The sequence below is a fragment of the Pleuronectes platessa genome, chromosome 9 (genome assembly GCF_947347685.1).
Source record: "Pleuronectes platessa chromosome 9, fPlePla1.1, whole genome shotgun sequence".
Classification (NCBI taxonomy): domain Eukaryota; kingdom Metazoa; phylum Chordata; class Actinopteri; order Pleuronectiformes; family Pleuronectidae; genus Pleuronectes; species Pleuronectes platessa.
In genome coordinates, this window is record NC_070634.1 from 27,322,480 (window position 1) to 27,337,349 (window position 14,870).

Below are 14,870 nucleotides of genomic sequence, written 5' to 3' on the forward strand. Positions count from 1 at the left end.
CAATAGAACAGAAGGTCAATAAGAGGCCTCTGGGAGCCATCATATCCCCCCCGCCCGCCCCAGGCACCACAAAACTGAGCTAATAGAGATGTCACCACACACACACACACACATGTAAATATACTTAAACATTGACACGCTCAGAAATCCGAATTACATTCCCATCATGCCGAGCTGGGATTAGCGGATCCGGGAATCGAACAGGTAGCAGCAGCTGCCGTGAGAGACGGGTTGACACGCTTCCTCGTCTTCGTGCCTTCGGATGACATCACGCGCTGAGCGAAGGACGAGGAGGCGGAGTCAAGTTGTTCCACCGCGAGCAGAGAGAGACTCGGTCAAGATGTCTTCATCACACGTCCTGACTCTTCCAGGATTTAAATGCTTTTATAAAATCTATTAAAAATTCCATGTGGTTTGCTCGTGACAGGATTAAAATGTAATTAGTTTAGTTGATGAGTTAGTTAGTTTAATATGAGCTGCTCCATATCAATCTAAATAACTATGAATTAATAATGAAACCTTTTATTTCTATGGGTTTGTAGTCGTAGTTGTTCGCTCGCCACATTTTACATGTTTAAGTTCAGCTGCTTTGTTTATTGAGGTTTTTATTATGTGAAAGTTTAACACTCAACATCGTCTCCATTGAGTTAGAGAGTTTAATACATAACTGGAATTATGACCTAAAAATAAGGGAGAGATTTTAGACGCATGAGGAAGTGATGACAACACTTTAATGATGAGTGAAAATGTGAAAAGAGACAGAAAATATCTGAAGTGCTCGGGAATTATTTGTGGATTTTAATAAATGATTTCTGTTAAAAAATAAATATACGTGGAGATCCTTAAATATGTCCTCTTTGTAAGACAATAACAAATGTTAGAATTTCCTCTATATATTATATTAAAATTGTAATCTTTCTTTTTAATACTCTTTTGATATGCAGAACTTAAAATGCCTCTTGTGTTGTAATGTGGATAAAGGTTAAATATTTCACATGGAAGAGCAAGATATAATTTCTTCTTAAATAGAGGAAATCATCCATATGAATATTTGTACCTGATCCAGGTGAATCATCTTTAATACTTCCTCTGAGGTGCCTCAGATCCCAGAGCAGCTGCTGTGTGAGGACAGTGAATGAACTCGATGGAACTCACGTCTTGCAGCAGCTTCTCCAGGTTCTCCTGGAGCTCGTAGAAGTAGCGGGAGGTGATGAGGCCCTCTCTGCTCTTCTCCAGGCAGTCTCTGGACAGCTCCAGCAGCTGATGGTGGATGAAGCTCAGGACCCCGTCGGCCAGCACCTTGTCCGGGGCCGAGGAGCAGAGCTGCTCCGCCAGACGCTCCTCCATCTGAGCCGTGGCCTGAGGGGAGGGGGGCGGAGGGGGGGGGGGGGGGTGAGTCACAGGTTCACTCACATGGAGACGTGAGCAGGACAATGATATATGTGTAGAGACAGGAATGATATCATCAAGTCTTCAAGAGCTGAATCATGGTTTAGAATCAGTTTTAATATCAACAGTTATGAGATCTACACATGATTATATTACATTTCTTTCCACCTGTGTATTCTCTTGTGTGTTAGTTGTGTTAACAGGAAGTGTGCGTCAGTACGAACCTTGGGGAACCGCTCCTTGTACACATGGTTCATCATCACGATCTCATGGTCGAAGGAAATGGGCGAGCGGCCGGGACTGAAACAAACAGATCAGGTGAGACAGAGGAAGGAATCGACTCTGGACCAACAATATGGACAAGAACAAATCACCAGATGGTGTAAATATATGAATATAAGTATCAAATATATATATCATGACTCAGGAGCAGTTTACTTCTTTTCAAGGGGCTAAGAAAGTATTAAGATTTAAGCTTCAACCAAGGAGAATGTGAGAGTCCTGCAGGTCGAGTTAGAAGGTAAAATACAAGTTGTGTATGAATGTTATAAAAATCTATTTATATAAATCCATGGCTACAGGTAAGACATTAAATAAACACGTGCAGGCAGCTGCTGAGAACTGAAGTTGAAGCATCTAAATCATCTTCTCTGAAGTCAGCTGACCTTCACTCTAACCTGAACCACAGCTTCTACATCAGAGTGCTTCATTAAAGACAAAGAGCAGGAAGTGAACGAGTTCTCAATGGAAACACCTCAGGTCCGGTACCGAGCTTTAAAGGTGCAGCTTCAAAATGGATCCATGCAGAACTCAGTCGGTTCTATTGTGTGTCGTCAATTACGAAAAAATACTGAACAAATATCAATAGAACTTTGTGGAGGGATCCAGAGAGAACTCATTTAAATGATGGAGTTATTCTGGATCAGGCGGCAGATCCAAGAATTTTGTGAGAGTGTGCAGAGACTTGTCAGATCTATCATGATGTGTATGAGTGAGTGTGATTTGATATTTGATTCAGAAACGAGCCTCTGTGATGTTCTAGATGTTCAGTTCTTCTGTAGAGGAGAGGAGTCTGTGTCTGAGCTGCAGAAACACAACTGACCAGGGGTCAGGTAACCAGAGCACACAGACACACGCACAATAGGAGGTCCTTGGGGTCTTCATCATATGTGTGTCTCGATGTTGTAAACTGAACACCATGACAACCTCTGGATCGGCATGGCTGCACACCAGAGTGGTGCAAAGGTAGAGCCTCTGGAGGGTGGGTGTGTGTCTGTGTCTGTGTCTGTGTGTGTGTGTGTGTGTGTGTGTGTGTGTGTGTGTGTGTGTGCGCGTGCTCTCCAGGGTTTTTATCAGGACCTGACAGACTGACAGAGACGTCTTCTTCATTCCACACCAGCTCCAGCATAATATAAACCTCTTCTCTCTCCCTCTCCCTCCCTCTCTCTCTACCTCCCTCCATCTCTCTCTCTCCCTCCCTCTCTCTCCTCCTGGGACTCGTCTCTGTTCTTATTCTATCATGAACCACCTTCACCCCCCCCCCCCCCCACGAGACAGCAGCAATGTCCTTGACCTTTCCACGTCTCACTTTCAGGAGAATAGGCAGCGACGACAGGTGACAGGCAGTGTTTTTATTGTGTGTTTGTGCGATTGTGCACACAAGCCAAAGGGAGATTTTCCCATTAGACTTCAGGCTTTGTTATTCTGCTGTATTATTCATTCCATTCACTTATGACTGTAAACATTTCCCTCTGAATATTACAGCGCGTCTGTATTTCTCCTAATCCATCATCATATAAAAACTGTCACACACAGAAGCCTCGCACACGTTGTGTTATTCTCAGAGGACGACAAGGAGGATTTCATCTTCTGATCCAGGAGCTGAGAAAAGATCCAGAACACGTCCAGGTCTTGTTCAGGACGTAGAGGAACAGGTTCCTGTGAACCAGCTGATCCTGAACCAGCTGATCCTGAACCAGCTGATCCTGAACAGCTCAAACATGAGCCTTGAGGGTTACACCTTTCAAAATATGAAATCGGTCCTCATGTGAATTAATGTTATTTTGATCCTAACATCATATATATTTTTTTTTTTACACAATTTGATCTTTTTTTCGCATTTTAAAGAAAGGAAACTTCTCTTACTTTTGATTCGATCTGATTTTGTCTTTTATTTAGAAAATAAATGAAGAAAGGAAACTGAACTGTGAACAAACAGAATAACTACGACTGTCAATCAGACTCCAGATGAAGAACCAGTGTAAAAAATAATCTACAATATGTTGCATTTATTTTAGCTTCTTCTCAGAGAACAGATTATTAATTCTATGAACCAAAGACTTGATTGTTTGCAACTCCTATAAAAATATTTGTTTTGATAAAAAACTAGTATATAAATAATAGTATTGAAATTAAATTAATTAATACTGTAAATCTAGCACAAAATATAAACACAATAGAACAGGTCAAAACAAAAATCCTGAAGAGATTTTGAAGATAAAGGATTTTCTGGCTCCTTGTGTCCTTGTTCGTATGAGTCATCGAGGTGCATGCGCACACACACCCACACATACACACACGTGCACACACACACACACACACGCGTGACCGGTGCGATGAGGTAATGCTGTAAGTCATCCATCGGCTGCTCAAAGTCCAATTACCAGCTTAATGGGAAAGAGAGAAGTGAGCTGAGCGTCATGGAGGCTGTTTATCATTCACCAACGCACACAGTGACGGGTGACCACAGACTAACTGACACACACACACACACACAGACACACACTCGTATGAATGTCAATCACCTGCAGCTCTGACATGTTCAGCTTTAAAAGCCTCTTTTCATGTCGGAGTTTCTTAAAGGAGAGAGATCCATCAGCCGCTGCCACCGGCTCCGTGAGTAAAGGTTAGACTGACACAGAGCGATTCTCTGCCACAGGCCGTTATGTACTTTCTTTAATTTTCACAGAATCTCTTCTTCTTCTTCTCTGCGTGTGATTCATCTCTCATGGCTCCGAGCAGCCGCAGCTTTATTAAAGTGAAGCTGGTGTTCGGTGTGGGCTGCAGCCGAGGTCGCACTCAAACCCCCCCGATGAGTAACACACAGAAGCAGACAAAGGCTAATTAGAACACGGCTATACTTCTGCTATAATGGGAAATAAAAATGGGGCTCGTGGCAATCCCAGCAAAAAACACCTCCGTCATTATTCTGAGAAACGACCTCTGAGATGAGCAGGAAGTTGAGGCAGATTCTTCTGAGTGAGTTTGGAGCCGCGAGGAAAAAGTGAGAAGTGAGAGAACGACCGGAAATATTTATGAAATGCAAAAAGAAAATGTGTTTGAGCCACAGGGAGTTTTATTAAAATGGAAAATTAAAACATCGGTGGAGCGCAGGTTCCTGTCTCTTCAGCTAAGTGATGAGGTCACATGGGTCTGAGCAGGCGAGGCAGCTGATTGGTGGAGACGGTAACTGAGGTAAATCAGACGAGACAGTCAATCAGGTGGTGACGCTGAGGCACGGGGGGGGGGGGGGGGGGGGTGCATGTGTGTGTGTGTGTGTGTGTGTGTGTGTGTGTGTGTGAGTGCTTGTGTGTGTGAAAAAAACAACATTGACGCTTCACAACTGAGGTGGGCGACTCCAGAAATGAGAGATGTAATTGACCGTGACAGAGAGCCAGAGGAACGGGGGGGGGGACGTGTGTGTGTGTGTGTGTGTGCGTGTTTTGTGTGTGTGTGTGTGTGTGTGTGTGTGTGTGTGTGTGTGTGTGTGTGTGTGTGTGTGTGTTTGTGTGTGTCTGTGTGTGTCTGTCTGTCAGTCATAGGAGACTCTGGGGACACATTTCAGACTAAACCAGTTAATTAGGGACAACTTGAATGTTCATTGAGGAATAGTCTGACTTCCAGGTCAGAGGTTAAGATCAGAGTTTAGTCTTCAGTGTCTCTGTGAAACCTATGATCATATTTGTACGATATTATTATTATTATGTCCATAATGTACGATTATTTGATCATTATGTGACATTATGTATTATCAGTTGTAATCTGGACAATAACAATAAAAGCAAGCACATGTGAGGACTCATTACACAATCTTAATTTGAACGTTTTAAGTATCAGCTGCTTTGCTAAATTATGAAAGAAATGTCAAAATCCTGGATGATTTTTTAAAAGTGAAATTGTTGCTCGTGATCCTGTTGCAGATCGAAGAGCTGAGGAAAGCGTTTGTTTCGTTTGGTCACATGTCCCGTGTGCAGACGAGGACAGAGTCATTCCACACGTCACACACATGTGAGATATGTGCTTCTGCAGACATGAAGTCAATGAGGTGTCTGCAGACTCCATCCATCAGCGTCTCCACAGAGTGTGAAACGTGTATGATGGATGGACGGAAGGGAAACGGTGAAACAACTGAACACAACCAGCGGATCGAGACTCACACGAGGACAGAATGGAAATCAGAGACGCACAAAGAGGCTGTTAAACGACACAAAGATGACGACTCATCAGTCACAGGAGAGTCGTCAAATTAGCATATAATTGTCGTCTGCGCCTCATTTTCATTTGTTCACTCGCTCACACACACACATGCTCCTTCTCCTCCTCCTGATCATCTCATCCCTCACTTCCCTTCGGTCTCACAGTGTGAATCTGGTGTTTATCTGCAGCCTGTAGGTTCCTCCTCGCTGCTGAGGTCAGCCTCTGCACTGAGGCCTCAGCTGGAGCTTCTCAAAGTCACCTCCATGATACCTCATCTGAATCGTGACATCACTTTGCTTTAAGAAGCTGGAAGAACATCTCTGATAGAAGCTGGAAAACTAACAGATCCAATGAAACTGGATCAAACACATGAAGCTTCAGACTCAACTTCTCAAAGTCCAGATTAATGAATCTCTCTGTTCCTGTTTCAACTCTTTCTATATGAAGAATAAAATCACTATTCCACTTCTAGTTCTGTATGATCTTCACACACACAATATCAACAAGCACAGTGTGAAGCTAATCAAATACACAACACGAGTCTCTTTCATGTTGGAGCTGAGAAAATTCAATATCTGTCCACGAGGAACCAGAACAGAGGTGAAGAAAAGCAAACTGCTGCTGAGACACAAGATGGAGGTGAAACTATAGATCATCTGAAGCAGGAGCCGAGGGAGTGAGAGGATCTGGATCTAACTGAACTGTTCAGAGTCCAAACCACATCCATCAGTGGCCTCCTGAACAGAACCTCCTCAGCAGGTCACCGTCTGTGTTCAGCTTCTCACCACAGCTACACAGGAAACCTCCAGTTCACAGACTACCTGCAGTGCTTTACTAGAATCAGTGGAGGAGAGTTTAACATCAAGTTCAACAAACTTCCTCCTGGGCTTGAGCAGTGTGAGGTTCAGAAGGTTCCTGTGGGTGTTTGCAAAGTCAGAGGATCGTGTTGAAAGCTCCTGAGCTCCTACCTGAGGCTCCGGGACCGCGGCCTCATGGGGGAGTGGCGTCCGTCCTCGTCCGTGATGCTCTCGGAGCTGAAGTGTTTGGTGAGGAAGTGCAGCTCGTCCGGCGTGGGCTGGAAGGGCAGCTGGTGCAGCTTCTCCTGAGATGAACAGGAGGACTGTGAGAGGAGGAGCACAGAGGGAGCACAGATTACAACCAGCACTGGAGCTACAGCGGGGTGGGGGGGGGACGAGGGAGGACAGGTCTGTCTTCAGAGCGACTGGCTGGTGGTTAGAGGAAGAGAAGACATGTGGAGCGGGTTGAGCCACCGGGGGGGTCAGTGGTTTGGGAGCTGAAGTCTGTCCGGCGCCATCTTGGTCTTTTGAAACCAGAAGGGTTCCTATTCGGAGGAATGGGGGTGGAGCCTGACTGAGACCTGGAGGACACGCCCACCTACACCTGCCACCTGCACCAATTGGATGTCACTAGCTGTCAATCACACTGTGGTATCCACCCCCCAACACATCTGGTGCTTTATGGTCTGTTTGACTCTAATTGATCATAATTCACTAAATGATGGTTGGTGGTTTTATCAAATGTTGCTGGGACTCAAACCTGTGACTGAAACACAAACCTGTCTCACGTCTATGTCCTGACAGGGAAGCTCCGCCCTCTGTTAGCTCTGTTAGCTCAGTAAGCTAACGGTCTGAGTCCGAGCTAAGAGCTAACTCAGCTCTGAAACATGCTGGGTCTTATTCTGCAGGGGGCTGCTACAGAGGAACTGCTCCATGGGGTTTAAAGAAGGGAGGAGGAGGAGGAGGAGACCTGAGGGACAATTGATACGTCTCCAGGAACGAGGGAGAGAAAGGAGGAGAAACAGATGAGGAAGCAGAAGTACACTTGAGGGCATCAGAGGGGAGGAGGCAACGAGAGAACTGGTGAAGAACAAGGTTTTGGATCGCAGCTCAGGGAGCTGAAGTCGGGGGGGGGGGGGGAGCAGAAAGCGCTTATCTCTGGGTTCTGGTCCACAGATCATTATAAAACACAAAGTGCACAAACACACAAAGAGAGAGAGAGAGAGAGATATTTACCGAGACAGTGGAGCTGGGAGTGTTGGTGCCATAGCCAGAGGACGGCAGCGAGGCCAGAGACCAGCGTCTTCCATCCGTCCTGCAGGAGAGGACAAGGATTCATTAAACACACACAACACAACTCAAAGAGACAACACACAACCACAGAGCAGACAGAGCATCAGTCTTCTGAAGGAGGGAAAGTGCAACAGGAAGATAAAGCTGGCAGACGAAGCCATGAGCAGGATCCACATGGAGAGAAGCAGCTCTACACTGGATCACACTCAGGATCAGATGATGATATTCTATATGTTTCTATATAAAACCCACAACACGGACTTCTCTGATCTCACTGGTTCCACTGTCAGCTCCATTAGAGGAGGAGCAGTAACATGAGGCCGAGTCTCAGCTGATCAGTTGCCTTCAAACAGGAGCTGTGTTTGATGGGGACTATTTTCAGCGGCGGATTAATCCACATTTGAAGCTCTATCTAATGCAGAGCGATGATGGAGGTGATGGAGCTCCACGGCTCAGAGGAATCAGATCAATCATATCAGATTCATTCATCAGGACTCGTTTGGGTTTGAAAACAGGAAACTTCAGCAGCTTCATGACAAAGTTTCTCTTGACTCCAGAGTTTCTGGAGAATCGTCTCCTGCTCTAAGTGTGTGAGCAGCGGGAGGAGCTGCTCCTCCAGAGCGTTCAGCAGCAGGAGAGAAGGAGGAAGAGGACGAGGAAGAGGAGGGGTCGTCTCTGATGTCACTCAGAGTGTGTGAGCTCAGCCATGCAGGACGACAGAGGGCAGGAAGAAAGAGGGGGGGGGACTGAGGTCAAAAACTCAAGAGGTTACCTGTCAGCCCTGTGTCCGTGACTGCAAGGGAGACAAGAACATGGTTCTTTATAGCTGTTAGCAGCCGTCACTCACACAGTACACACAAACGTGTACTTGTATATATATATATATATATAAAAACATAAACGCACATACAAACACACACTTCCTGCACGTCTGCATCTTCATAGAACAGCAAAGAGCCCATAAGTCTAGAGAGAAGCTTTTTAAATCAAACAGGATATTAAATATTATTTAGTTTGAAAAAAAGAATAAGCTGCTCCAGTGTTTGAGGTGTAGTATCAGACTCCACCACACGGTGTCACTGCAGCTCCACCGTCAGCAGCTGAACACAGATCAGCTTCAGAGCTCTGATTGGCTGCAGCACGGTGCTCGATGATGATGTCATGGAAACAGCCTGATGGCCAGTGGGGGTGGGGGGGGGGTGTACAGGTGTGTTACCATGGAAACCTAATCCCTTTGATGAAGATTCAGGAGGCGGGGTCGCTGACAAGTTCCACATCATCAAACTTTCTTATGAGCTCGAGACACTTCCTTATGTTGACGTGGATTTAAAACACACACACACACACACTGCTCCCCCCCCCCCCTCTGTAATTACTATCTGTGCCCAGAGAGATAAGAGGTTTATTAATCCTGGTTTGAGTGACAGGCTCAGGGCGATCATCTCCCGCCTCCTCAGCTCCCTCGCTCTCAGCCACAGCTCGGATCCAAAGATCCCGACGCCACTGAAGCGTCTCAGAGCGTCTCACAGGACACGAGGACACGAGGACACGAGGACACGAGGACACGAGGACGGGTGTGTAGCCGTTACAGTCATCGAGCAGTGAGGTGGTCAATTTCAGCCACATAAAAAAAACTAATTTTGTTTAAGAGAACCTCCGGCAAAAAAAAAGAAGGGTCGTCTCCAGAGACAGTCATTTTATTGTCTCGGCGACTGTAGAAACATGGTGGACTCTATTATTCTAAACTTCATGACAGAGACGTTTCCACAGGGTTGTGTTTGTGTTTGTGTTTGTGTGTCTCACCTGCGTGCAGGGATGAAGGAGAAGTGTGCTGCTGTGTTGGGTGAGAAGTTTCGAGGACTGTCCAGTGGGCTGGTTCCTGGAAGAAGATACAGAAGATTTGTCTCATTTATTCATTTAAGTCTGTTCGCAGCTGATACGATGATATATTCAAAATGATCTAATACTGTAACTACTCACAAGGCTCCGTGTTAGAGGAACAACACAGACAATGAGATCAAGTCAATTACAACATCATGAACAACACTTTGGGAGCTGATGGGTCAATAACACAATCTTTAGTTTCACAGGTTTTAAACGTCTGAAAGTCCCTGAACGCATCATCTGTGAACATCGTGATATTTCATCAACATCGGTTTATTCTATTATTTAAAAGATTTTTCTCCTGAAGCTTCTTTGTCCAGTGAACCTGATTCCAGCAGATAAATCTGTGTGGTGGAAGGAAAACACTGGGATATTAATCAGAGACAGAAACCGGGAGTTTCTCAGATGAACACATAATAAAACATGTGATCTGCTGCAGAAGAGACGCTTCAGAGAGTGAAGGAGCCTCCTCTGAATAAACCTGAGATCAGTTCATAACTGACACGTCCACACGTCCGCCAGTAATGGATCTGAATATTCAAGGGCAGCCTAAGATACACAGCCGAGTGTCAGAGTGTAACTAATAATTCACCACACACACACACACACACACACACACACACACACACAGACACACACACAGACACACACACACAGAGATAAATGGGAGCGAGCGGCTGGCAGCCTTTCGAAACCGGAGGAGAGATTAAGTGGTCGGACATTTCCACATCAATTATGTATTTTGCTCAGCGGGGGTCTGGACAGAGCTGCAGCTCAAATATTAAAAACCTGAATTCTCGATCTCTGTGACAGAACACGTCCACACGCACACGCTCCAGTGAACACGCGTGCCTTTAGTCAAACACACGCTTGTTAGTGTCTGTCGGGCTTCTGCGAGTTGTCCTGTGAAGGATCTTGTTCCTGTGTGGATGGATCAGGACACACTGGTCTGACTGCAGCGTCACACATGGTCACAAGTGTGTGTGTGTGTGTGTGTGTGTGTGTGTGTGTGTGTGTGTGTGTGTGGACCATAAGTCAGTTTAAAGCTTGTTCACAGACACATGAACCATCTCTCTGTGTAAATGAAAATCACTGTGTGTGTGTGTGTGTGAGTTCTGTTTCTATAATAATCTGATCACATCTCACTGCCCCGGCCTCATTTCCCCGTTTTATTATCACACTTTATTATTTCTGCACATGAAAGATAAAGTGTGATGAAACTAATCTGCAGTTGCAGCAGATTTTAGTTGTTTTTGGGGAAAACAACTTGAGATATTTTCAAGAGGCAAAACATATTTTGTGAGGTAACCACGACCTTGAGATTTGACCTTCAAATTCAAATCAGTTCATCTGTGAGTCTGAAGAAATTCCCTTTTGGTGTCCTGAAGGAATAATACACTGGGTTTTACCACATCAGAAATAAAAACAACCAAATTTATAAAACCTGAATTCAATCAAATAAAAGTTTTCTTATCAACATAAACGCAGACACTCATGTCTGTGGCAGATTCTGTGATTGTTATCAGAGAAGTTGGTCGTGTCCTCATCCAGAGTGACTTTCAAATCCGATTGGTTGAAATAAAACACTTGCATAATAGTTTCCATGTGTGGTGGACTGTACTTCTGAACTGAATAATGAATGTGAGCAGCTCATTGAACCGGTCTCATCACTACAGGAGCTGCTTCACTGTCACGTTCTCAGAAGCCGCTCTGCAGCAAACTGCAGTGACACTGACCTACTTTAGCAAGAGAGAGACTCTGGCATGAGAAACATGCAAATATGAAATCTGCTTTGTGCCTCTTCAGTCTCGCTCGCTGACTCTCCAGGGAGCGAGTGGCTGGGACAACAAAATACTGCTATAATTGGAGAAGGGGCGGAAAGACAGGAAGAGGAAGAGGAAAAGAAAAACGTCAACATTTTCCTGTGAGTGTTTGACAAGAGGGTGAACAAGAGAGAAGCTTGATTCTTTCTTTCTGTCCTTCGTTAAGACGAGTTTGACAGAATTCATCAGAAGTCCGAACACAAAGGGCTGTCGATCACACACTGACCTTCACCCAACAACGACACGAGGAGAGTTCAGAGTGAGAGAACAGGAGGAGGAGGAGGTGTAGAGACTCTCAAGAGAAAAGAGGAGGAGGAGAAGAAGGGGGAGGAGGAGAAGGAGGAGGAGGAGGAGGTGTAGAGACTCTCAAGAGAAAAGAGGAGGAGGAGGTGCAGAGGAGGAGGAGGTGTAGAGACTCTCAAGAGAAAAGAGGAGGAGAAGAAGGTTTATATTAGGGATGGGCATTCGATTAAATTGTCTTAATCGATGGTCGGGAGAATTAACAATCGATTTTCGATTAATCGTTAATATTTTTATATTAAAATTCACTATAGGCTATATTAAAATGCAACTCGGATATTCCGCACATGCAATAGTTTTATCGATGAAATTCTTAATTATAAATTAATCGATCGTCGATTAATTATCGATTAATTACCCCTAGTTTATATTCTAGTGTCGTGGAGAGGGGAAAGAACGAGAAGAAGAAGAAAGAGACGGCAGAAGTGGCAACACGAGCGGAGACAAGGAATTTATGCAGAATGTGAACATTTAATAAAAGTCATTTCTGGAGAAGATTGCTTCTCATCAGCCCCTCAGGACATTAGACTGTGAAGAATCTCCTCGTGATGAGCAGTAAATTGAATGATTGAACCCTGATGAGGGGCCGGAGCGACAGACTGAGAGACAGAAGAGGGAAATAGAAGCAATCACCCAAGAATAAAACGGCTCCATGGAATGAGGAGAAGGGTTACTGGTCTCCAGTGGTGCATATTAATCAGGACCTGCCCACAGTGAGATCTCACTGCTCTGCTTCACAGATAAAGTGTTAGAGCTGAAACTAGATTTAAGATTCAATTCAAACATCTAAACATGAACAGAAGGAAAAGATGATTTATTTATCCTTAGACAACGAGAGAAAATGAAAACTGAGAAGCAGTGACATTAATTAATGATATTTAATTAGTCCTGCAGCAGCCACAGCCGTCTGGAGGACGAAGACGGAGACGACGAGGACAACAGCTTCTGGACCAGTGTGACCAGAACAACACCACCAACCTGAACTCAGTATTTCTCCATCTGCAACTAACAACAATATAGATTATTGATTTCTACAAAATCATGTGTCCCTCAAGTTCATCAGGTTCTGAACAGTCACTCAAGCTGTTTTCATGAAAATGTTGCCTGGACATGTTGTGTAGTTGGTGTTTGTGCAGATGCAGCAGGTTGTTGGGTCCGACTCGTTCAAACGGGAACATGTGGGAACATCCAGGCGAGGGGCGGAGCCTGTAGAGCAGCAGGGGGCGGGGCCTGTAGAGCAGCAAGGGGCGGAGCCTGTAGAGCAGCGAGGGGCGGAGTGTACGGCTCCTCTTCTTCATCCTGAGATGTTTGTGTTCTTCCAGTTTCACCATCACGTCCACTCACTGGGAAGCTTCCAGATGTTTTACTGGGAGGCTGCAGGAGAAGTTCCAGACCTCCGCTCAGGTCTGAAAACAGCCTTCGAGTCTCACTGATGTTTGTGTGTTTGTGCTGAAACAAACTTGTGTGGATGTGACAATGTGAGTTCTTCACATGTTCTGACTTCCTGACTCCACCACGATTCATCTGTCTCTCAAAGTCTATTATTAGAGATGATGTTCAACTTCCTGTCGTCGTAAACTTCTTATGGCTTTTATCTGAACTGACTGTTTTATTATTTTTATTTCCTCGTGTCTCAGATTGATTGTTTTGTCTCGGGTTTATTTCTTTTGCAAAGCACTTAGTGATTTTGTTGTGAAGAGGATAAATGCACAGAGCGTTGACTCTGATTGACAGTTGGCTGAATTTAAATCTGCCCTTGAATTAGGGTTCAAAACTTGACCACATGAAAGTTCAGGTGTGAATGAACCAAAGGAGGATCTACAATTCAAATTTTGATAGATTGATAAAAGTTCTACTTCTAATCATGTGAACTGGATAAAAAGCCTTAATAACTAAACAAAGTGTGTGTTTGTGTGTGTGTGAGTGACAGTTTTGCAACTTCTATTAAATCCTCAGCAGGAAATGAAATGTGTGCAACTGTCAACTGAGCGTGGACGTGCACAAACACTAAGTTAATGAGGATCTCTCTCCCTTCCTCCTTCCCCCTCTCCCTCTCTCTCTCTCTCTCTCTCCACAGAGACAGATTGAATCTCCATCTTTCTCTCCTCGGTCTAATCCATTTTGATCTTGTCTTTCCGATCTTTATTTTGACTCTCGCTCACTGTCCTTCAGTCTCCATCGATCAACGTCCCTGTTGTTCCTCTCTCTCTCTCTCTCTCTCTTCATATTTGAGGAGTAGCCGGGGGAGTTGGGATGCCGGTGGTACATTCTACAGTTTTCCATGCTGTCAGGCGTGTGCAGCAGTATTCATGTCAGTGCACGTTTCCTTTATCTCTTCAAGGTGAACAGAGCGGAGATGAATGAACAAGGTTTCCAGGAACGAGGCAGGAAATCGATTTTTACATCTCATCGTTGGACACCAGCAGGTTCTGCTTTAATCCAGATCATCAAATATCTGCCTGAGCTGAAGTCTGAGGTGATAATTGAGCTGTGATAGTAAACAACACGACTCCTGGTAACACACCTCACACACTAGAGTTAGTTCACTCACACACACACTCAAAGTTTCTAAATTAAAGTACATTTTATTGTAGGAAAATAAATATAGTTTATGTTGAGGCCAGTGGGAAAGTTCGGCCCTTTTATAAACACATGTTATGATTTGAAGGGGTCGACAGTTAGGAGTGTGTGTTACCTGTGTGTCCATGCAGAGGTGAGTGTGGTCGGGGGAGGGTGGGGGAGGTGCTGGACGTCACAATCAGGCTCTTCCTGTTGCTCGTCCGGCAGCTGAGGACAGAAACCAGAACCGTTAAGTGATTTGTCCTCAGTGAGGGTTTCAGATTAAAAGTCCACATCACAACCACCTGTAAACAGCTGGAGTTCAAAGGAGCTCTGCAATGAACCAGAG

At 44.8% G+C, this 14,870-nt stretch overlaps 1 protein-coding gene across 1 annotated transcript in view; it reads right to left on the bottom strand.

The window, feature by feature from the left end:
• mast2 (microtubule associated serine/threonine kinase 2) overlaps positions 1–14,870 on the bottom strand; it is a 116,264-nt gene that overhangs the window by 28,566 nt on the left and 72,828 nt on the right. Inside the window, 7 exon segments of the mRNA XM_053429822.1 lie at positions 1,156–1,359; positions 1,614–1,689; positions 6,834–6,985; positions 7,899–7,977; positions 8,728–8,748; positions 9,759–9,834; positions 14,658–14,749. Coding sequence (XP_053285797.1) covers positions 1,156–1,359; positions 1,614–1,689; positions 6,834–6,985; positions 7,899–7,977; positions 8,728–8,748; positions 9,759–9,834; positions 14,658–14,749 — 700 coding nt within the window.